This window comes from Lissotriton vulgaris, chromosome 6 (assembly GCF_964263255.1).
Source record: "Lissotriton vulgaris chromosome 6, aLisVul1.2, whole genome shotgun sequence".
NCBI lineage: Eukaryota > Metazoa > Chordata > Amphibia > Caudata > Salamandridae > Lissotriton > Lissotriton vulgaris.
Window position 1 is genome coordinate 1773426513 of NC_141694.1, and position 25451 is coordinate 1773451963.

Genomic DNA, 25451 nt, shown 5'->3' on the forward strand with positions numbered 1-25451 from the left:
TGCAGAAATTCCACTCCATATATACATATTTGAGATATATCTGGAGCTTTCATCAGTCGTTGATCCTCACACTGTAATCTAAGGGATTCTGAATATCTTCTTCCATTGCTTGCAGCCAAATAGTGTCTGGTGCTTGGTGAATATTCCCATGCCTGAACATGGCAAAATGTACTCTTTGTTCTTGAACATCGTTGAGAGATCTTCCTTTGTATCACAGATTCACATTCAAGAGGACAACAAAGATGTCCGCCTGAATAGAGTGCTCCGGTGGCTCTGTTTTCAATAGCTGCACCATCGCCATGCTACAAGTGCACATATTAGTCAGAGCTGTTGACCACTGCTGAAGCGTTTGTGACTGGTTGAACCCTTTGATGTTGACAGATTGCCTCGGATTTGCTGACCAATGGCTGGCCTGCACCAGCTTCTGGAATCCTGCTGCGGCCTCGTGGTTGCCCGGGGACTTGTTTGCTGCTGGGGAATTTCCTACCTCCCTCCTTGAACGGGCAGCCGAACCTGCCTGGGTCCCTAGCAAGGAACTTCAGTCCTGCTGGGGACTTCAGTGTTTTATCCTCCCTCCCCTCCGTTCGCTGCATGAACTGAATGTACGCCGCACCCCGCGGCCACAGCATACCTGCTAGAGGAGTTTCTTGTGTGGCGGCCATGGCCCCTTAGGACCTGGCATTTGAAGCACCAAGTCTCGGGCAGCATTTTGTATTCTGCAGCAACTGCTGCCTCACCTTTTGTAACCAGGGAGCAGTGTCTACGTGTTGAGGCCTTGCTGTTGCTCGGCCAGCCGTCCGTAGATGGTATCCTGGGCTCCCAGACCCAGTGGATAGGGTTCTCTGGCGCAGCAGAAGCTCATTGGGCACATCCCTTACTGTACTGAGTTTTGGCCCTACAGATGGTGCTGCCCTCACCCGTCCTGTGAGGTGTGGAATGGGGGCCTGTCGGGATCCGGTCCCACAGTTGTGTTACTAACTTTGTCATCCCGTCGGTGTTGCTGTCTCCTCAGTGGCTGCGTTGTGGCTTCCACCCCTGGAATTTGTGGTCAACTTGGATTTGCACTCTTGTCCTCTTCGGTGACAGCTGAGTCTCATCCTATGGGTCGGGGCTGAATTTCTGATGACACACTGGCTTGTTAAGATACTCTCCCCACTGGAACCCCTCTTCAGAAGTGGCGAATGTCCTTCATCATTTTCCGCTTCACTAGATTGTGCTGGGTGATCGCCACTGTTTTTTTAGTGTTCGTCTTGATGGCATCATCTTTTTGACCTCGCCTGTCCTCCAATTACATGTCCATAATAGGACAGTGGTGCATCCACTGCTACTGTATGATGCTGTAGCCTTCGTGTTTTCTGGGCCGCATTTCCACCGCTTCTCTAGCCCTCCCTGCCACTGACCCATCGACATATACTCCACAATGAGCAAGGCTGACCGCAAAATGCCAAGCTCCAGTTTAACAAGCGTCACTTTTCAGTGCTTGGCGACCAGCAGGCAGAATCCCCACCTGACATGGCAGATGTAAATATCTCCACCATGTTCAAGGAAGTTAAGGACAGTCTTAAATTAATTGATAGCAAAATGAATATCCTCACTGTGAGCCTGGGTAGATTCAAGGAGTGGGTCGACCATTATGACTGATGATGGGCTCAAGCCGAGGCCTAAATTTCGGAACTGCAAGACATACAGGGAGATCTTGATCAGGGGTTAAGTGCCACTAAGAAGGGACTGAAAGTTATCAAAGCAAAAAATTAGGATTTGGAGGGTATAACTCACCGCAATAATATATGGATAGTTGAAGTACCCAAATCGTTCACTGGCAATGATAGAGAGAGCTTTGTGGAGAGACTTTTTGACCCCTTGTTTGGTTGCAATACATTTTTTACTGTTTTCCGTGTTGAAAGCGCAAATCTCACTTTGATGCCTAAGCACAAACATGAACGAAGCCCATGGCCTATTTTAGCACTGCTTCTTAATTGCGGACACTGGGACTGTGTATCATCTACAAAATGAAGGGGCCAAAATGTCCTTGTACCCCGTTTTCACCTCAGCAGTGTAGGAGTAGAGGAGGTCATTTCTGGAGGTCAAAAGCATCCTCAGCTCAAAAGCAATCAAATACTGTATGCTGTTTCCGTGCAAGCTTTGTTTGGAATATAAGGGCCAAACTCGCTTCTTTATACAGCCCGACTCTGCTCTTGACTTAATTGAACACCACGTGTCCCCTGGAATAGCGATGTCCACACCCGACGAAGAGGTGGAACCGCTCCTCTAAGTGACTATTATTAATCTTCTGCTCCAGGAACTCAGTGAATGTTGTTTACTTTTCCTACAAACATTTTGCTTTAAGCTCTGGTTCCCTGTTGTGTTCCAAATGTGCAAAGCAGTGTGTAATGTTTCCATTACATTTCTGTCTCCAGCTGTCAATTCAGTCCCTCCACATGCTATAAATCCAGGGTGAGCTGTAGAGGGAAACCTTTTTTTTCTAACATGATATTGATAGCATTTTGTAGACTATGTTTAGCTATGAGGTAATGTCTGGCAGATATTTCAGGACAGTGCCATGCTGGTGCCCCCCCCCCCCCCGCCCTATCCCTCATGGGTGACCTCTTGACTTGGAATGTTCAGGGTATAAATAATCCGCGAAAGTCCCAGCAGGTGAATACATACCTGAACAGTCCTAAGATAGTGGTTGCACTGATCCCGGAAACCCATTTCTCTCCTATGGCACACACAACGTTCACCTCCTCGTGGGTGCTCATCAGTATTTTTCCTTCTGTTCGACCTACTGTTGTGGGTTAGTCACACTAATTAGGAAGATGGTCAACTTCATTCTCACAGAACATATCACAGACGTTTCAGGCAGACTGGTGGCGACAGCTGGTTGTTTGGACGAGCAACGTCTCTTCTTGATTAATTTATATGGTCCAAATGTAGATGACACTATTTGGTTAACACAATCAAATGTAGATGAACCTACCTTCTTTAATGATGCTCTACAGTTACTCGCATGGATGTCAATGTTCTCGCTATGACGTGCCCGGCAAGGTGGGACCTGGCATAGGGTTTGAAACGGGAACCTCCAGATTCAACTCTACTCTGCCTTGCAGACAGCCCAATGCTTCCTCCCACTACATTCAGGAAAGGACGCAAGACCTGGCTGTTCGATTGAACAGATCTCCATGGAGCAGTTCGCAACTGCGATGCCTTAAGATCCCACGGGCGATTTGCGGCACTTTAGAAATCCTTGATTGATTCATTGATTGGACAATGCAGGACTTATTTAAGAACGGTACTTTCATTTCACGACATATCTGCTCTACTCATCGCGACATGACGCCAATGGCTCCTTCCTATTACGTTAGTCTACCTACGATTGGCGGCCAGGGCAGGGTTCCCATCTGTCCCTGAAGCGCCACCTTGAATGTTTCTCCTTCCAACGTATACAGTGCGACACTCTCTCGCCTACTTGTCCATCGGTTTTGTCTCCAGCTCACTAGCTGCCAAAAGCAAGTGGGAGCCCTCTCTAGGTTACTCTACCTGATCAGACATGGGCATAGTGCTGTGGACAGGCGAAACATACTCCACTAAATCACAAACATAAACTGATACATTTCAAATATCTACACCGATATATATATGCCCCCGAATGCGTAGCTAAATGTAGTGGATCCGGTAATAGTAAGAGTGTGAGATGTAACCTGATTGCAGCAGATTCCTTCATATATCTTAATCACGCCCGCGCTTATTAACTATTGGTTAGAAATGATTTCAACCATCGCCCAGCTCTTTGCGACTGTACTGAGAGTCACAGCTTGAATAATCTGCAATACAGTCAAAGTCGCAGCCTGTGACTTTCGTTGGGTGTTCCAATGGTAAAACTAAATAAAAATACACATTCACCTTCAAAATATTACCGTTCGTACATATAATCCTACTAGGAGCAAAACACGTATATTCAGTATCATTTTGCTTACCCACTGATTCTACGTATACTTTGACTATGGGTTAAATCTTTTTATAGGAATTTTAGAGGACCTGTGAAGTGCGTATCATTTTTCTAGCACATGCCCCTATTTTATTGTATTGATGCAATATGGCCAGCAGAGGTCAGTATAACACCAGGCTCGCTTTAGCGTTCCCTAGATTCCTGGTCGTGGAAACTTGTCTAACACGAGCACCGGTAGAGCACCGGTAGACTGGAATATTTTTGTAAATGTTCTATTTTCAGTGATACGACACCAAAGGCCATGATCTTATATTAAAAATAGAGATTTGGACGATACCATTTTCCCCTGATGGGAATTATTTCTCTTCATGCGTTCCCATCTCGGCGTGCTCCTCAGTTTGGTGCTTACTTTGTCTCTACCCGCATCTAATGCCCGTGCCTCTGTGCCGCCTTCCGGCGTGTGCGTCGTGTAGAGCTGTGGCGGATTGCAAGATGATTTACAGCAGACCCGGGGGGTTCCATCTGGAGATTCCACCTGCTCCAATAGGCAACATCTTTGGGAGCAATGTGGGGCAAATGAAGTACTGGGGGCGGGGCAATCGGATGCAGGATGATCAATTCCTCCGGTAATTCCTCATTTCAGACTTGCAAAGCCCCACCCCTCCCGAGCTACCTGTAGCCCCGGTATACCCGTCACGACAAAGGGCTGAGTTAGAAAGGGATTTAGGCTGACACTCTGAACAAGGTCCTACGTGAGCTAATGTCACTGACTGCTTCCACACAGCGCTTAGAGTCTCCATAGGACTGGTGCAAAGTGATATATTCACTGCGGAACATCGACGAACCAGGCACAGCCGTCCGAAGTCCACTCCATACCTACATGGGGCGCCATCCAAAACCTAGATAAAGGCAAGCATGCAGTGTAACGTGTATTTAACATTAGTAACATGTATTTACTTAATAGTTGTATTTGCTGCGGACCAGACCCACAGGGAGTCTTAGCGCTGTATAAATGTACTAGCCCAGGATACATCATCAAATACTGATGAGCAATGCACATGGATCATATGAGGTCAGTGAAAAAGAAAGCATGGCCAGAAGATCTATGCGGAAAAGGGCCTCATGTTAAAGTTCGAGACAAGTAGCGACAGACAAAAAAATCCCAGGAAAAGGGGCAGGTGGGAGGGGAGATGCATAATGCAAGAGGTAGGGGGGGATTTGGGGGACGGCGGGTGTACACTGGACCGCGGAGGGATGCCTTGCTGTCAGAATCATTGAAGAGGCCGAAGACTTTAAAAGCTTGGTGCTGGCTGAACCAGACGCACTGGAGTTCTGTATGAAGATATTGTGAGACTAGAACTGGGTTCTCCCAAGTCGGCCTTGGAGGGCCGAATCCATGCCAGATGTTTAGGACAGATTAAAATATCTGAAAGGGGTTATGCAAAAAATTTGGCACAGATCCGGCCCCCAGGCCTGACTTTGGAGAATCCTGGACTAGATGAAGTGTGGCTCAGAAGAGAGACAGTTACTCACTCATAGATCTTTTTTTTAAGTTCAAATGAAACATTTATTGAAAGAAATAGAGGTGTCTGTATGCAGTACACAGTGACAATTCTTATCAATACAGAATGAGAGCAGTACAATCAAAACTTTATGAATGGGACTAATACATACGACTAGACTAGAGAAAACAAAGTAATATAGGTGTAGTTATGATATCATTGGAATATAATACAATGTAGGAGCAGTCGGGGGAATCAGGGAGGCTTGAGAACTTCTTCATGAGATGGTTTTAACTGAAAAGTTCTTTTAGCACTTGCATCAATATAAGTTGTAACAGGTGACCATAAGTTTAGTCTTTTAGTAGCCAACTGCAAAGGATAAACAAAGGAGGTATCTAATCTATGGTTATGACAAACAACGTACCACCAGGTTTTACAAGAAAGTTTTGTAGAGTCTTTCCAATTTGTGGTAGTTTGCTGAAAAGCAACTGCTAACAATAAATCAATTATCCTGACATTAGTTGTAGTATTGTCCCAAATGGAGGAAATACTTCCTAAAAATATATGAATAAAAGCAAATGAAAAGTTAGTAGAGAAAATGGAATTCATTTGGTTCCATACCTGTTTCCAAAAAGAATGTACCCTTGGGCAAAAAAATAGTATATGAAATAAATCTGCATTAGGGAAAGAACAGGTCCAACAAGTGTTTGGTAGAATCGGGAACCTCTTACATAGTGTGGTCGGTACTAGTAAAAGCCTATTATATACAAAGAATAAGGTTCGTGTAATGTTCGCCGCCCTGGAGGATTTGCGTATCTTAGTCCATATATTTTGCCAAAGTGAAAACAGACACACTCATTGATCAGGTCCATCTTTGAGACCGGTTTAGCTGTCTTGCCACACTATCTTTTTCAAATTCTGCAAAATATATGTGCGCAGAGGAGCTGCAGGCTAGTGGTGCTTCTCCATTGGTCTGTTAAATTGTCATCCACATTTTGTTTCCACCCATCACGGCATACAGTATGGGGCAGTAGGTCAGTCAGCTTCAGTTGTTGCCTGTCTTTACTGTGAGTTGCTGCATTATGCTTGTGCGCACCCACCTATAATGTTCTCATTAGTGTATTCGCCAGTGGGTGAAAATCTACTGTTTGTGTTATAAACGTTTTTTTTTTTTTTCGTAAACAATGTTTTTCCCCCTTTTCACTTTTGCAAGAGCTTGGCAAAGCACAGGCACGTCATCTGCTCCCCTCCTTCCCGCTGCTTTGTGTCTCAGTCACACTGGCCCTTTTCTGGTCCTTAGCCTTTCCTTCAGAGCTGCTTTTGAATACTATATGGTGCACTATGTGGAAACGCTGCGATATCCAAGGCAACCTAAGCAGCAGGAGGGAGGTGAGCCTGTCCCTATTAATTACTTGTCGCTATTGTAGCTGGCATAGTAACCAGAATAATGGACATTATTTCAGTGCGAAACGGACCGGGCACTGTTTGTTTTAAACACAGTTTACCTTTCATCAGACAGCCAATTGTATAATAGCCATTTTCCAGAGTTTCTCACTGGGGAGTTGAATAAGAAGTTGACAAGGAAAACTTAGCTTTAATTTCAAATGTGTTTCTTAGTCTGCTATTATTCACACATTTGCACTCTGACATTTCAAACGGCAGAAAAACGCAAAGCCTTACCTTATTTTGCATCTAAAAGCACCTGGCATGATGATTTAAGCGTTTACTGTTTTATAGAAATCAGAAGCATCTTTATTGCTTTTGGAATGGTAGACAGAGCATCCTCAACATTAGGGTGGCTGTCCTGGCCGTAGCTAGTTTGCACCACTTTGGGTGCCAATAAAGCAGACTTTACTAACAGTAAGGTTCTCACAGCCCCATGTAGCAGAAGGAAAAGTCAGCATCTTGCAACCTAGAGCAGCCTTTAGAAGTGTGTGAACTGATGCATATAATGTTACCCCTCCGTCAGGAGCAGAAAGCCCAATAGATTACGTAAAGTTCCCTTGCGAGATGTGTGGAGAACACGGGATTCTTGACAATATTTGAGATTTGCACAACAATCCGGATAAAAATGTGGTGGGATCAGGGCACGAGTCGGGGTACCACGCGGGTGGACGGCATCCCCCCACTTATTTCCGAGGATTTTTCAGGGTGGACGCCGTCCACCCTGCTAAATCAAAACTGCGTCCACCATTACAAAATGGACACTTTACACAGCAGCAAGGGAGGAAGGTTAAAGTCAGTCGTTCCTCACATCCTTAATACCGCCTCCTCCTCCTTTTCCTCAATACACTCCCCTGGGCCATCTCCCAGTTTCGTTTCCTCGGAAGCAAGGCGTTTCTGCCCGCGAGTTTACCCTTATGCGTCACAAGACCTACTTGTTAGTTTCGATTCCTCACGGCACTCTCTGTCACTCCGAGGCAGCCGGACAAAGCGCACCGAAGCAGCTCTTTAGACATAGGTACCAAATTATGTACGGCCCTGGGTCCGAGCGCCCATAATGTTTCAGCTGAGGGAACCACCGACCCCCAGACATCCCCCCTCCCCTAGCAGCAGCAGTGTCTCAGCTGAAGTGCAGAGAGGGCAGTGTGCAAATGAGCTGGGTGACCAAATGGCTCCAAGCATGGTGGACGGCGTCCCCCCACTTATTTTACCTGGGGGACGCTGTCCCCCCCCCTGCCAAACAGCTGGACTTCACTCAGGCCACTGGGACGAGATCGTAGCGCACCTTCTTTGACGTCACTTCCTGTCGTGACGTCACTTCCGGTGACAGCGTCCCCCCACTTCTCTTTTTAGGACTCGTGCCCTGGGTGGGCTAAACCAAAGTCACACCACCTTGAACTCTCCTGGGTGTCTAAGTTTTAGAACTGTCTATGTCTGAAAGGTTTGCCTGGGTGGCAGTCGAGCCCGGCACAAATACTGCAACTAACTAACCACATTGCCAAAATCGATGTTTTCTTGATGAAAATATGATTTCTCCATGTTGCTTTTTGAGGCCTTTCCTGTCACAGGAGATAGGTGCCCCTACACAAGTGGATACAAAAGGGGATGATGGAAGGAGCGCCTGAGCAAATCAAACACTCACTCCCAGTCAACTGATCTGGGTTTAATCCATCACCATTCTTTAGGTCACTCACCCACCCCAGTTCAGACATAGCCATATACAAATCAGTCTGACCCTGTGCCTCATGGGAACAGTCCAGCCCGAACTGCCAAGCAATGTCTTCCTTGGACCGGAAACAAGCATCCTGGGACCGGTTTCGGATTCATAATCCTCATCAGCCAGGCTATCTTGAATCCAGTGGCCAAGTGAGTTAGGGACTCACGTCTGAGCATACCCTGTCAATTTAGGGCGAACAAAGCGATACAAAAGGGGATGATGGACGGAGCGTCTGAGCTAATCAAACACTCACTCCCAGTCAACTGATCTGGATTTAGGCCCAGATCTCTGTACTGGGGTGAATGTATGACATTGTTCTGCATTCTGTCCATCAACTGTTGTTTTTGCATGCTACACAAGTGGGGCATAATTTTCATCAGAACAACTGTGGAAACACTTGATATTAATTGGATCTGTCTCCAGATTTGACTTCAAAATGTAAGCAGGTTTGCAAGAAAGGAGACAGTTTGCAAAATGTAATCCGGCTCATGACAGTATGGTTAACTCCAAATTCAGAGTTGTATAAATGACCACTATTCCTAACATCCGTATCTTGGGCACATTTCAAAATGCATAGGCTTCTTTCCTAGCCATTTTGACTTCATTACTTTTTCCATATGAATTGAAGCATAGTCTGTATATAATGTAAAATTAATATAAGCTTAGACCCCCGTGCTGGCTGTGGGTGTATTGTGTTTTTTTACACCCAACAAATACTATATACACCTGTGACCAAGTGAATCTGATGGATATAAGAGAAGTATCTCTGTTAGGACTACACCTTTTAGTCACCCTAGGCTCTGCTTGTAGTCAGGTCTTTGTGGAGAATCTTTTGTTTTAGTGGCGGGACACTCTTCGAGGTATGTGTCACTCCCTATAAAATAAATAACATTATATTACTTTTGTAAAATAACCAACTGAGGTAAAACGTTACAGATGAAAACGTTGTCACCTTTTTAAAAATATTTTTTGGACTTATTTTCATGAATTTTTTATTTAAACGATTAATGTTTTGGCGAAAAAAACGTAGGTGTCCAGCAAAACTGAACTCTTGCTGAATTTTAAATTTTGTTTAGTTTTCAGAAAAAGTTTTCCACCATGCGTTTCATTTATTTTCACCACTAAGTAGTTAGAAATTACCACAAATTGGAAACCTCGATTAACACTTAGAAAAGTACAACACTTCTTGTTCCTGAAAGTAGGTCTTAGCACAGCAAACCTTATTGTTGATGCAATTTTTTAGAAAACTGAATACACATTCTTGCACAGCACTAGGTTTCCATTTTTCCTAAAAAAAACCCTCAATTTTAGTATATATTACTTTAGAATCCCCAAATATGTGCAATAAAAGGACACACATTTGGCCAGGATATATTTAGTGGAAAAAGGTTATGAAGGGTCGAGGGTTCAATTAAAAGTGCTCCGAACAACTAAAAAAGAGTTCAGCACTGGGGCGGGTGAAGCCGCAGCAGCTAAGGGTTTACATCGAGGCATTGAGGTGTACCGAGATGCACCTGCTGTTTCAAAAGCAGGGTGAGTTGAACCACAGCAGAAGCCCCGAACTTGACTAGAAATACACCCCAGGTAAAGATTTCCTGCTTGTCTAGTCTTACCATGTGAGATGGTGGCGCCATAATGTGGATATACAAACTCTACTTACAGACATGAATTTCAGGTACTTTGAATCCATCGAAGCCAAAACACCACTGTTGTGGGTGACTGCCACCCAGTGCCTCGATTGTGAATAGCAGATTTAAAATCTAGTTATTCACCGCTATGACATAGCAACAGTGGGAAGGGAACATTGTTTTTGATTGTTGCTTGGCCATAGAGGAATTCCTGGCTGCTCTGATGGCTCTTTCAGGGCCTGTCACCGTATCTCTGGCTCTTTGCTCCATTGGAGAGCAGAGAGCACACCTTTGGGTGGGATGGGGGCGTTGGAAGAAGACAACTAAGGCGCAGAGGGTATTGAGGCTAGATGACAGGATGCCAGGCATTTTTAATGACATTGACAGCGGGGAAGAGAAGTTATGCTATATATGGCTATCCCATTATACCTGTGCCTATACATAGCATTTGGAAGCAGATGAGTTGGGGAGACATACATAACATAGTAAAATGATAGATAGGAAGAAAAACAAATAACCAGGATGAGTTTCACTTCGAGGTCTGAGCGGCATCATAGAGAACTCTAGCCTCGCCCTCGTCTATTTGATGTCACTCCAAATCCCTCGGTGAAAAGCATCCCCGTTATTCACTGCTACCCATCTACAATTGTATATATTACTAATGGTTTACTATGAATATGGTGCAATAGCTCCTTTATCCAAGGTAAAAATGCAATGAGGTAATATCAAAACGTGGGAAACGAAATATGAAGATCTGTAGTAAACGGGCCCTAAAACATATGTATTTGACTCCTCGAGTTTCAGACCAAAGTTGCAGAGGCCGCCGCACCCACCCGCAGGGTGGGGGAGGCTCAAGGGCCGGCGCCATAACCCACGCGGTGCCAACAGGGGGAGATGGAACTGGTCCTGGGCGCCCCGAAGCGGCCAGGACCAGCGGAAACGGGGTGCGCACCAGCCACCCCGACAGGAAGTGACCTTGTGACCTTGGCGCCCATGGGGGGCGACCAATGGCCAACCTTGCTACCTTTGAACCCCCCAATCAAAGGGGGTTCACCTGAAGCCCGTAGGGGGCTCAAGGGGATTTAAACACCGCCGCTCCCCAACCAGAAGCACAACGTCTTCGAAGGAGCTGGGAGAGCGGCGCGACAACGACATCGTTTGAAGAGGACCGACTACGGCAGGAGGCGGCGAAGGACGGCCGAAGCAGAAGAATGACCACACAGAGCGGCGCGCCGGTCAAGTTCTCCACCCAGCTCCCCGGGAACCCGAAGCGACGGAGAAAGACGACGAGCTCGGCGGCCTTGCCAAGCTCCAGCTCGGTAAGCAATTGTCCGGTTTGGAGCGCGCAGTGAGCCGCTTCATCTGACGGACAGCACACACGGGTAAGGAAATTCAAAGGCGGGTCCGGAATTCCTTCCGACCCAGCGGCGCAGACCAGCCCGCAGAAACCAGACCTAGGCCTTGGGGACAACATGGCGGAAGATCAGCCAGGAGACATGGCGGAAGTGCTGAAGAAAATCCGCGAGATATCGGCGGTACACGGCGACGAATGGCTCCAGCCCCATTTGGCCAAAGGGAAGGAGAATAGGCCGGACGGCCAGGCAGAGGAGGAAGCAGGCCCGTCAGCACCCAAGAAGCCTAAGACCACGCCGAGGAAGAAGACGTACAAGAGGAATCCCCCAAGGAAAGTGCGCCAGAAGCTCCCGCCGCTGAGGTCGGACGACAGCAAGCAGGGTGAGACGAACGGCGGAGCGGTTAATGGAGGACGCCCACAACTGGTATGGGTCGTAGGACACTCATTCGTATCCAGAATGGAGTCCTGGTGGAGGCGAGTCGGGCACCAGGAAAGCAGACCCAAGGCGACATACATCCGCTGGATCGGACGGCCCGGCATGAGATGGGAGCAGTTGCTACCGACCCTGGACGGCCTCATGGCAGACTCAGCGTGGTTGCCGGACGTACTGATCATACATCTAGGAGGGAACGACCTAACGCGGTTGGGCCGCAAGGCGGTGGGCCAAGCCATCCAGAAGGACATCGCCAAAGCGGCGGCATGGCTGGGGACCACGACAGTGGTGTGGTCGGAGATGATCAGCAGGAGGCACTGGAGGGGTGCCGACTCCAACAAAGCGGTGGATAACGCGAGGCGCAAGTTAAATATCGCCATGCACAAGTTTTGCTCAACCAACGGCCTGGAATCAATCCGGCACGGCCTCATCCACCCAGGCCGCCCAGAGCTATATGGACAAGATGGGGTGCATCTGTCCGACAAGGGAATGGAGGTGTTCTGGGGCAACTTGTGGGGCGCAATGACGCTCGCTGGTTGTCGTTAAAAAAGGAGCAAAAGAAGGGGGAAGGTAGGTAGCCACGAACCAAGGGGCAGAGGGGGGAGCCGCAGAAAGACGTGAGCCTCCCTGCGGCGTGGCGGAAATCCTACAATCGTTGGCTAACCAAACACACCGGTGGGCGGTGTGTAGGAGGAGGGCCGCACGGCAGGGTGACGTGGCCGCACAAAGGAGGGGAGGAAAAGACGGAGACGGCACTCGCGGCCCAGACCCGGCCGGACGGCAGGGCGCAAATGGTAGCGAGCTGGGGACCTAACTCCAGGCAAAGAAGCTCCCCTCCATGACACCCAAAAAGGGGTGTGGCCAACCAACTACCGGAACACCAAGAAACTGATTAAGAACTGGTTGTACACAAGTGCCATTTACGAACTGATGGGTGCACGAGAGACAGACACCTGTACCAGGGGAAGGTGTCATAAACTGTAATGTGATGTGCATGATTTATGGTTAAAGTTCGCAAATGAAGATTGTACAACCAGTATGTTATTAATATGTTATTAATATTGTTATTAATAATCATTATTGATATTAATAAATCTGCGGCCAACAATGACCATCACCAAGAGCTGAGATTGTTGGCTGACATTATTTCCTAGGAGTGTTGGAGGAGATGGAGGATGTATGCAGATGCCGACCGGCAAGTAAGTATAGACGGTTGACCCACTGAGTAGGCACATGCGAGGGTTATTGCAGAGGCCGCCGCACCCGCCCGCAGGGTGGGGGAGGCTCAAGGGCCGGCGCCATAACCCACGCGGTGCCAACAGGGGGAGATGGAACTGGTCCTGGGCGCCCCGAAGCGGCCAGGACCAGCGGAAACGGGGTGCGCACCAGCCACCCCGACAGGAAGTGACCTTGTGACCTTGGCGCCCATGGGGGGCGACCAATGGCCAACCTTGCTACCTTTGAACCCCCCAATCAAAGGGGGTTCACCTGAAGCCCGTAGGGGGCTCAAGGGGATTTAAACACCGCCGCTCCCCAACCAGAAGCACAACGTCTTCGAAGGAGCTGGGAGAGCGGCGCGACAACGACATCGTTTGAAGCCCACCCACCCACACCTGAGGAACAGCAGAGTCGCAGTGCTGGACAGTGGGGAAGGCGTTGGCGGAAATCCTACAATCGTTGGCTAACCAAACACACCGGTGGGCGGTGTGTAGGAGGAGGGCCGCACGGCAAGGTGACGTGGCCGCACAAAGGAGGGGAGGAAAAGACGGAGACGGCACTCGCGGCCCAGACCCGGCCGGACGGCAGGGCGCAAATGGTAGCGAGCTGGGGACCTAACTCCAGGCAAAGAAGCTCCCCTCCATGACACCCAAAAAGGGGTGTGGCCAACCAACTACCGGAACACCAAGAAACTGATTAAGAACTGGTTGTACACAAGTGCCATTTACGAACTGATGGGTGCACGAGAGACAGACACCTGTACCAGGGGAAGGTGTCATAAACTGTAATGTGATGTGCATGATTTATGGTTAAAGTTCGCAAATGAAGATTGTACAACCAGTATGTTATTAATATGTTATTTATATTGTTATTAATAATCATTATTGATATTAATAAATCTGCGGCCAACAATGACCATCACCAAGAGCTGAGATTGTTGGCTGACATTATTTCCTAGGAGTGTTGGAGGAGATGGAGGATGTATGCAGATGCCGACCGGCAAGTAAGTATAGACGGTTGACCCACTGAGTAGGCACATGCGAGGGTTATCCACTCTGCACCTATAAAGTAATTCTTCAGTATTAGTACACATGTATCACCATTCTGTTATTAATCAAGGTATGATTTTTTTTCTCACCTATGTAAATGTCTGCATGCATCTCAACTATCTGTAACAAAGCATAATCGTGTAAAGTGCTCCACTACCACCCGAGCTCATTTCCTGCCACCCGAGTACCCTAAATAAAATGTGACAAAATGTACGGTCTCCAACCATATGATTAGCTACTCAGGAGTGATGCATTATGAGACATGGTTTCCATGATTTGCTGGTGAGATGCTTTGTGTGACGTTGCTGCTCCTAGGGAATGGTATCATATGTGCTTGGGATATTTTGAGCCGGTGCCTGTTATTTTCATATGTCTGCTGGAGATTGTTCACATGCTGCTCTGATGTCAGGATTCTTTGCCTCTGTCACTCTGCTGGGCTCTACTATCTTGCATGCTACTGGTGCTCTCTGTCTTCTCAGGTTCCTTTGCCAGCACGCTGCCAACCTATCAGCGGTCAGAGGTCATGCTCTTTATTATGAGCAAGGTTCCGCTACCTTCTCTGCATCACGCTATTGAAATGGGGAAAACGGGGTGAGAAACAAACTCTTACTCTTTAATTCACCCTCCCACCCCCACTACCCTCCTCAAGAAAAGGAAGCTATGTTGGAGCAGAACACTGGGTGCATCTGAAGATTGACATCAAAAATTGGCCATAAAAAGATCTGGCATAAAAAAAGGTGGAGATGTAGTTTTGTGGAGGAGTCTAGCATTCAAGCTGATGCTATCTTTGCGTCTCAACATATCTAACCCATGTAGTCCATTGGAAAAGATGTGTTGCTCCTCAGTGATACTTCACGCGCTACCATGTACTATGATCTAGTGAATACTCTGGTCGTATAATGGACAAAGCACAATATAACACTCATGTAGAGCTATTTCTTTCAGAACCCAGTAGTGTTATCCTAACTATTTCAGCATTGTCAGGAATTGAGAACTGCTGTTGACCCTCCAGTGTTCTGCATTAACTGGCTCCCTCTTCTCCTCCCCAACACTGTTACATCTTGAAACTGTTTAGTCTGCATGTGTGAACATTTTGTAAATACAATACAAAGAAAAACTGTGAAATATTAATAACCCTTTTTAATACAGAGCTACATTTGGAGACTGCTTGCAAAAGAAACCAAAAAGTTGCTCCCTTTTACCTGTAAGGGCTGGTTGATCAGATTCTGCACACCCCAGCCTCTGTAGAGAGTAATCTAGAAATTGAGAATATCGAATCTTTAGTAAAGAACAATGATCAAGGGTTTAGGTACGAGTAGTAATAATTTTTCATTACCTCAGTACTGGAACATTCATAGATTCACATTCTTGAATCATTCCCCTCATCATGATGGAAGTCCCCAGTACTTTAAAACAGTAGTAGTAGTAGTAGTACACTGATAGGTATAGACTAGAAAATGCCTAGGCCTCTTAGTTTATTAACCTATCAAAGTCATTATTAAAAAAGAGACCAAAGTTTTTCCTTAACCAATCATCATGAATCACCCTCTAGAACACTGCTGAGAGAAGCTCAGTACCTTAGCTTAGATTTTCTTCTGCACGTTGTGCTAAGGATTCTCCTCTGAGCTCTCCTCAACTTTTCACATCTAAAGAAGATTTCTGGACTTCATCCTTCAGGGAAGTGACTTAATTTGTTTTATGTTCCCAAACCGATATATATTCTACTCTTTACCTCTTTGTTTGGCCACCAAATCTGACTGATTTATGTCAGACACGGCAAAAAAAGCTCTCTTTAGAGAGTGTGCCACCTATTTAAAGAAGAGTCTATATGTGGAAGACCCTCATAAAGAGTGCATCTATTGTTTATATCCATTCCGTAAGGCGTCAGACTGCAAAATGTGAGCATTTTTTCAAACATGAATCTCAAAGACCATCTTCTCATTTGGCTCCAGAAGTTGAAAGCCCGGTCAGATCCTGTGTCTGACCTGGAGAGTGAGCAGTCTACCTCCTCAAAAATTTCCCTGAAAAGAGAAAGGGATTCCTCGCACTCTGATAAGGAGACCCATGCTAAATGTGCTAAGAAAGTTCTCTCAGGACGTTTCCACAGAGAGCGAAAAAAGGTCTCACAGAAGAGAACAGCCTTGAAAGACTGTATCCGAGCCCCAAACTCCACCTCCAGGGCTAAAATTGACATTCAAAAAAACCTTTTTCAGAGCCATCATCGAGCTCTCTACTATCATGGAAGGTTTCATCAGCTCCCTCGAGGACAAGGGTTTGCACATCAGGGAGTTCGACATATTTCTCCATGGTTCTCCACCATGGACGTCCACTCAGGACCCACTTTCGTTGACCATCCAGCTGGTATCTTTGACAAAGATTTAGCTGTTATCTTTGAAATTGGGCCCACTGATGAAAAAGTTACCATTGACGAAGGCGGCGGTGGCGGATAAATCAGAGTTGATGAATACGCCACCAGCAACGAAAGCGTCGTTAAACAAGTCACCATCGTCGACTTAGACACCTTCAATGACGACATCGCCGATGATGATACAAATATCGACGAGGATAAAATTACCACCGGAGGTCAACACAGTCGTCGAGCCCACCGTTATCAATGATGATACAGCTGTTGACTGCAGGCATCTCAGGGTTGAAGACTCCTTCACCACCAAAATCACTATTGGGGACCAAATCACCTTCGTCATAGGCTGCTGCTATACCTATGGACACATAGATTACCCCAGAACATACTTTCCCCAGTAAAATTACACATCTTATGCCCATGCATCTTCTGGAGGAGGAAAATTCAGAAGATGAGGGCTCATTTGGAGATGCACATAGTCCATCGGATTTTAAGACTATGATGAGGAGGATGAACAAGACTGAACAAGACTACTAAAATCAAACCTACTGTACCCAACCTGTAATGTAAAAAAATGTAATGTTGTACTTGTAAAGCGCACTGTTGCCAGCCGGCGTCCTGGCGCTGTATACCGCTGGGGAACTCGTCCTGGCTTTCCTTGTGGGATGGTCCCTGCTGGGAGTCCCCAAGGTGGAGCCAGGCATCCCCAGCGTTGATGGGGCCGTTGTGGAGATTAGGCAAGCTAATGCCAGAGTTGCCGAGTGGGACCCCTTGTTAGAGTAGGCACCAAGGCGAGAATTATCGCTGACCCTGGTCCACGACCCTGCCACGTCGGGAATTGAACCCTGGTCCCGGGCCGACTTCTGCTTCCGGGTCTGCTGCCTCTAACCAGTGAGCCACACCACTCAACCTAAGATGAGGCATCAGCAAGAGATGGTCACAATGCCATCTGCCTTACTCACAGATCTTCAATTTATGTTGGAAGATTACCGCTGACGATTCCCACCTTCAGTGCCTATTGCCATATCTCCATCTCTTATGGGATCACCAGTGCAACACTCCACACCTACAAGACTGTCAATCCCAAATACTCCACAATCCATTCCACTCTAGGAAGCAATGTCTTTGGACGAAGAGCAGGAAGAGGGAGAACTACGCGACATGAGCGTGAAGTTGTACATTTACTCAATATCTTTGCCTGCTTCACTAACACCCCCTCCAGTATATTCTCCGCAAGAGGACATAGGAGGGTTCCATAATCTTTTAGAACATGCAGAAAAAAGATTTGCTTTACCAATGCCGTCGAAACAGTCTGACTGTTTCCTTTATGATTTTAAAGAACCAGTTCGTAAGTCTGTAAGGGCTATACCAATTACTGAAAACATCTGGGAAGAAAGCATTGGAATTATGAAGACCCCAGCTTCTATACCGACGGTGCTTACAAGAAATACAGGGCTACTGATAATGCACAGGCATGTCTCGCAAGAAGACATCTGGTACTGACTAAAGGTGTCGGACATTTTTCTAGTGTGTTCTGTGTAACTGTCAAAGAGGTTTGGCCTTTTGGTTTTTATTCAAAGTGTAAGTAACTTTGTGTTGAAATTTTTGGACGGAGTGCAGTGAAACGTCCCCTTACCAGAAAGTAAGTATACAGGGGAGGATAACAGTTATCAGTACGTTTAGACTGTTCTGTTATACAAGTAACTGAAACAATCAGCGTCCTCTGGACAGGGTCTTGTGTTGTTGACTAATGTTTGAGTGGAGGGCGACCCTGTCCATATTTTCCCTCTAAGCTCCTATTTATGTCAGAAGGTCTCACAGGTCAACCAAAACCAGATTCTGTGGTCATGCAAGCTGCTCAGCGCCGCTCAAAATATCTGTCAGCACCTCTTTCGGCCCCTCCTTATAAGGATGGCAGGCATCTAGATGCTATCAGCAAGCGATGTTCGGCAATGTCAGCATTGACAGTGAGCGGCAAATTCTCTGGTGATCTTAGGGCCTTATGATTGCAAGATGTGGTCAGACATAGCCCCATACCTGGACCAACTGCCAGGCGAGGCTAAGGAGGAGGCAAAGAAATCTTGTAAGAGGGATAAAGAGAATCCAATAAAATTATAGATTCTGCCATGGACGTCGCCATCACAGGTTGCCCCAGTATTGGAACTTTCATAGATTCCCATGCTTTGTATCATTCCCCGTCGTCGGAATGGGAGCCTCGGTAAATAGAAAATACCATAGTAGTAAGCACAAAGTGAAAAAATAGGCCTAGGCCTCATCTCATTTTGTAGCTTATCCACCTCTTTTTGTAAAAGAGACCAAATTTCTGCAGTAACCAATCAGAGCCACCTCACCCCACAGAACCTTCCTGAAGGAAGCTCAGAGCCTCAGATTTTCTACCGCACGTTGTGCAAGGGAGTCTCCATCGAGCTCTGCTCAGTTTTCTTCAGTTTTTCTGACTATTTCTTCAACTTCTTGGATTCTTTTTCGTCATGTCTGACAAGGAGAAAAAAGCCCTCTTTAGAGCCTGTGCCACCTGCTCCAAAAAGAGGTTGTTTGTCGAGGACAAACATTTGGACTGTATTTACTGTCTGTATCCGGACCATAAACCTACAGGCTGCCCGATTTGCAGATCCTTCTCAGCAAAGACCTTGAGGGACAGGGAAGGACGTCTCCTCACCTGGCTCCAAAAGATGAAGGAACGGAAGGATATTGTGTCTTCGGACAGTGAGGGCTCCTCGTCAATGGTGTCATCTAGGAAGTCTCAGAAAAGGGGTAGGTCTCCCCTTTCTGCTTCCGGCGAGTCCCTTCACAAGGCCTTACCCGGGACCTCTGATAGGTCTGACAGGCCTGCTTCCCTAAAATCTCCTCACCACGGTGAAAAGGAGAGGCAAGGTAAGCCTGAGGAACAACAACCCTCTAAAAAGGTGAAAAAGTCGTCAACTGTTTCTTCACCTCCCTCTGAGAAGGATAAGGGGGTCAAGAAGCCTTCAACTTCTGTTCAAGAAGTCGCTTCAGAGAGGAAGCAGAAGTCGTCGACGGTTAAAGTATCAGGTACGTCGACGACGAGTGTTAAAAAGGACAGCTCTGTGAAAATTGCATCGTCGACGGGCTCGTCGACGACGGCTGCGTCGACGACGACGGCACCGTCGACAGTTTTCAAAGCTCCGGATGCCTGTGCGGCGTCGACGAGAATGACTATCTCCACGTCGACGACGATGACTGCAAAGCTGGCGTCGACGGCGATGACGACGACGAGGACGACATCGACGACGACGGTGTCGTCGACGGCGGTTACCATGGTGCTGACGACGAGCTCGTCGACGACCCCGTCGACGCTACCACCATCGTCGACGAGGAGTTCCACCTCGTCGACGGCGCAATCCACGATGCCGAGGACAGTGTCTACGTCAACGCTTCCACCGTCGACGCAGTCCCATAAAGAGTTGCTGTCGACGACGACGACGACCTCGTCGACGATGTCGTCGACGACGGAAGGTTCCGAAAAAATTGTTTTTTCACGTAAAAAGAAGCTAATAACGCCAGAGATGACGTCTCCGCGACAGGTTCAGAAATTTCCACCTAGTCTGCTGTTGGATGATGACTCTGATGAAGAGACTTTCAGTGAATTTGGACAGGCTTATAGCCCATCTGACCTGCGGGTTAAGGTTCAGGATGTCCGTTCTGAGGAAGGGGAAATGGAACACCAGCAATATGTTCCGGAGCATTATTATGAAGAAGAGCACGCTACTACCAGGCAGATGCCGGTACAGCAGCCTGTGCGTCAGCTACCAGAGGGGATGGTGGCGATGCCCTCCACATTGGTTGCGGATCTACAACTTATGTTGCAGGACTACCGGAAACGTTTCCCTACTCCTCAGGAGGCTCAACGAGTGCGACCTCCCACGCCTCCGCCTCAGACATTGCAACCTGTGCCAGACCACTCTGTTCCTACAAGAGAGCGTTCCACTGTGCCGGAGGAGCGCACACAAGAGGTGGTGCAAGTGCACGATACTGATGATGACACTGCTTCTTCGGATGCAGACCAACAAGCGGATCCTGATCAGGATCAACAGGCGCCTTGGAATCCTACTGACCCGGCGGATCCAGACAACGCAGATCCGGACAGCAATACCTCGCCTCCAGCGGACGTCGGAGGTTTTCACAACCTAATGAAACGGGCTTCCAAAAGATTCGGTCTCCCAGTGACCACGGTTCAATCGGAATGTTTCCTATATGACTTTAAAGAACCATTCAGGAAATCAGTATGGTCAATACCAATCATTGAGCATGTCTGGTCTGAGGGCTTGAAGGCTATGCACAACCCGGCCACAGTCCTCCCGGTGCTACCAAGACTAGATAAGAAGTACAAAGCACCTGATGGCAGTCCGGCATGTTTGCTTGGCCAACCGAAACCGGACTCGGTCATTTCTCAGGCCGCCCAAAGCAAATCTAAAAATCCTTCTACGCCGCTGACTACACCGCCAGATAAGGAGGGCAGACGCCTGGACAATGTAGGCAAACGATTTTCAGCAATGGCAAGTCTTCTGGTTAGAGCAGCCAATGCTTTAGCAATTCTGGGACGCTATGATCGCCAGATGTGGTGCGACCTTACGCCATTTATAGAGGAATTGCAGGATTCTTCTAAAGAGAAAGTGAGGAAGATTGTGCTTGAAGGGGAGCGGGCTTCCTCGGAAGTCATTGATGTCGCAATGGATATTGCGACCACCGCATTTCGAGCACTTGCCGGTTCGGCGGTGCTACGACGCCAAGGGTGGTTAAAGGCCACATGGTTCAGGCAGGAAGTGCAGAATAAGATCTTGGATCTGCCATAAGACGGTGAGATGCTGTTTGACAAGCACGTCGATGAGGCCCTGCAAGGCATTAAAAAGGACACCGATACAGCTAAGTCCTTAGGAACATTGCAGTATCGCAAGGTACCCTTCAGAGGAGCTAGAGGTAAAGGCTTTTCCTCGTATAGAGGAGGAAATCAAAATCGCTACTCTTCTGGCTCACAATCTAGCCAGACATATAAACCGCAATACTCTCAGAGAGGTTCTTTCTCTCGCCAGCAGCCTAGAGGACGTCAGGGGCAGCAAAGGAGAGACAACACCAGGAGACAACACCAGGAAACAATAGCGGCCAGGTGGCTCTTTCCACTGTTCCTGTTCCCTCATTCACATCAGTGGGGGGCAGGATTGCCCATTGCCTCAACAACTGGATGATCATTACATCGGATCAGTGGGTCCTACAAATCGTCAAAGAAGGACACCCGTTGGAGTTTCAAGATCTTCCTCCAACAAGAGCGCCGGATGCCTTTCCTCCCAAACATCTCAAACTCCTTCATCTCGAAGCCCACCAGCTTTTCACCAAGGGGGCGGTAGGCCTGTACCCCTTTCTCAGAAGGGGAAAGGGTTCTATTCCAGGTTCTTCCTGGTTCGGAAGACAAAGGACAAGTGGCGTCCAATTTTAGATCTACGGCAGCTCAACACTTATCTCGTAAAGTTGTCCTTCAGGATGGTCACTCTTCAGGACATCCTTCGTCTCCTCAATCCGGGGGATTACATGGCGACCCTAGATTTGGAAGACGCCTACTTCCACGTTCCTATTCATCCAGCTCACAGGCAATATCTTCGTTTTACAGTGGGCAAGAGCCACTTTCAATTCAAGGTACTACCGTTTGGACTCCGGTCCGCTCCGCGGATCTTCACAAAGGTTCTGGCTCCGGTAGCAGCTTATCTCAGGAGGCAAGCTATTCAGGTTTTTCCATATCTGGACGATTGGCTGCTGAAGGCTCCATCTGCTCTAGAAGCGTCCGTTGCAGTCCAATCATGCAAAGACCTGTTCGAGCAACTGGGTCTTCGACTCAACAGGGAAAAGTCTGTCCTATGCCCCTCCAGGTCAGTGAGGTTCCTAGGGGCCATCCTGGACACAGAGAGTTGTCTAGCCTTTCCATCAGAGGAGCGCCAAAACAAACTAACTTGTTCAGCTCGGCTTCTTCAATCTCGAAAGACGCTGACAGTTCGCAGGTACAAGTCGCTTCTCGGATCGATTTCATCCTGCATACCATTAGTTCCACACTGCAGGCTCAGAATGCGTCCGCTACAAGAACAATTGGACAAGCAGTGGCGGCAGGTCACAGGGTCCTTCGACGACAGGATTGTCGTTACCCCGGAAATGAGAAAGGCAGGCAGCTGGTGGCTGCTGAAGGACAATCTTTGCAAGGGTCTGTCGTTCCGACTTCCACCATCTCCCCTGGTTGTGACAACGGATGCTTCCATGGAAGGATGGGGAGCGGTCCTCCAAGAGCTAAAGGTCAGCGGCCATTGGAGTCCAGCCCAGGTCAAGTTTCATATCAACCTTCTGGAACTTCTCGCTATCCGTCTGGCTCTACAAGCTTTTCTTCCGAGGATTCGCAACCGTGCAGTGCTGGTACGTACGGACAACACCACAGCCATGCACTACATAAACAAACAGGGCGGAACAAGATCCTCCACTCTCTCCAGGGAAGCCCAGACGCTGTGGAATTGGGTAATCCAGAACAATGTCTCCCTCTCAGCGGAACATCTAGCAGGGACACTCAATGTCAAGGCAGACGCTTTGAGTCGCCAAAGGACAGTCTCTCACGAGTGGGAACTAGACCAGACCGTTCTGGAGGAGCTCTTTGCACGATGGGGGACGCCATCCATCGACCTGTTTGCAACTCCCCAGAACGCCAAATGCCAGTCCTTCGCAAGCAGGGTTCACCATCGGGAATCCTTGGGGAATGCGCTTTTGATTGCTTGGTCAGGCGCCTTTGTTTACGCCTTTCCTCCCATTCCGCTGATTCCGAAGTTGATCAGCAAACTCAAGGTGGAACCATGCCGGATGATTCTGATCGCTCCAGCATGTCCCAGACAGTTTTGGTACGCGGAACTCCTTCTACTCTCCCAGGACCAGCCAGTTCTACTGCATCCTGTTCCAACACTGTTAACGATGTCCCACGGACAAGTTCTACATCCGGACTTGAAGTCGCTGCGATTGACATCGTGGCTCCTGAGTTCCGAGAATTCCAAGGTTTAAGTCTCTCAGGGGAATGTAGAGAAATTTTGGCCCAGGCCCGAGCTCCTAGTACCAACAAGACCTATCGTGCTAAATGGAAGAGATTCTGTGTTTGGTGTCGGAAGGAAGGTTTACACCCATATACTTCTGCTCCACACCAACTCTTGCCTTACATACTTTCACTGGCTAAATCTGGATTGGCTCCGTCTTCCGTGAAAGTCCATCTGGCGTCGATCTCTAGATTCAGACGTTCATCTTCAGGTCCTTCTCTATGGTCAGCGAGGATTATCAAACAATTTCTGAAGGGTTTATTCAGGGTCTTTCCTCCAGTCCGGCCGCCACCTCCGGCCTGGCATTTGAATTTAGTCTTGTCATCTCTCATGAAAGCACCCTTTGAGCCTGTTCATAAGTCTGACCTTAAGTTTCTTTCTTGGAAACTGGCTCTTCTCTTGGCCCTGACATCGGCTCGGAGAGTAAGCGAGCTCCAAGCTTTCATGATTGAAGAACCCTTTCTACAATTTAAGAACAATGTTCTGATCCTGAGAACGAATCCTAAGTTTATCCCAAAGGTGCCCTCAGAATTCCACCTGAATGAGCCAGTAGTCTTAAAACCGTTTTTTCCACAGCCTTCCACTCCTGCGGAAAGGACTTTGCACTCTTTGGACATTCACAGATGCCTGAAGTTCTACCTAGAGCGAACAAAACACTTCAGAAAATCTACACAGCTTTTCGTTTCTTTCAGTGCTCCACGCAAGGGATGTCCAGTTTCTAAAGCCTGTATTTCCCGCTGGATTTCTAGTGCTATACAATTTTGCCACCAGGCGGCTGGAAAACCTTTGCAGCGAGCAGTTCGTGCTCACTCCACCAGGTCCATGTCTTCATCAACAGCTCTATTCGCAGGTGTCCCAATCAAGGACATTTGTAGAGCAGCAACATGGAGCAGTGTCCACACCTTCACTCGCCACTACTGTTTGGACTCTTCTGTGAAAGAAGATGCGGCAGTGGGCCAGGCAGTTTTGAGGAATCTTTTCCAATAAGTCGGTGAGCTTTCCTTTCTATCCCGCCTTCCTATTGCATATTTTGTTTTACTGCATTGTCATATTTTATGATCCTCTGTGTTTCTACTGTTCTGGTCAGAAATGTGTAACATTGTCAGGTTCATGTATTGCAAAATATGCTTTTCTGTTTTACTGCTGGTTACTCTGATACAAAGCATGGGAATCTATGAAAGTTCCAATACTGGGGCAAGAAAACAAGTTACTTACCTGTAACTTTGGTTCCCCAGTATTGGTAACTTTCATAGATTCCCATGCGCCCACCCGCCTCCCCTGGGAAAGCTCAGTCTTCTTGTCTTGGGGATAGCTGTTCACAACGGCTACGAAAATCTGAGGCTCTGAGCTTCCTTCAGGAAGGTTCTGTGGGGTGAGGTGGCTCTGATTGGTTACTGCAGAAATTTGGTCTCTTTTACAAAAAGAGGTGGATAAGCTACAAAATGAGATGAGGCCTAGGCCTATTTTTTCACTTTGTGCTTACTACTATGGTATTTTCTATTTACCGAGGCTCCCATTCTGACGACGGGGAATGATACAAAGCATGAGATTCTATGAAAGTTACCAATACTGGGGAACCAAAGTTACAGGTAAGTAACTTGTTTTCTTTCAGGCTGTTAGCAGGGGCGGCAGTTCTTAGAAGATAAGGATGGCTCAAAGCCACCTCATTCTGCCCAGGGGATCAGAGTAAGATTTTAGACCTTCTGTTTGA

General features: G+C 47.6%; 1 protein-coding gene across 3 annotated transcripts in view; it reads left to right on the forward strand.

Moving 5' to 3' along the window:
* The window catches only part of EFR3B (EFR3 homolog B), a 1036998-nt gene that overhangs the window by 791815 nt on the left and 219732 nt on the right, over window positions 1-25451 (forward strand). For all 3 annotated transcript variants that reach the window (XM_086928032.1, XM_086928030.1, XM_086928031.1), the window contains exon 11: window positions 14770-14881. In XM_086928032.1, the coding sequence (XP_086784158.1) occupies window positions 14770-14881 (112 nt within the window). The remainder of the gene's footprint in view (window positions 1-14769; window positions 14882-25451) is intronic.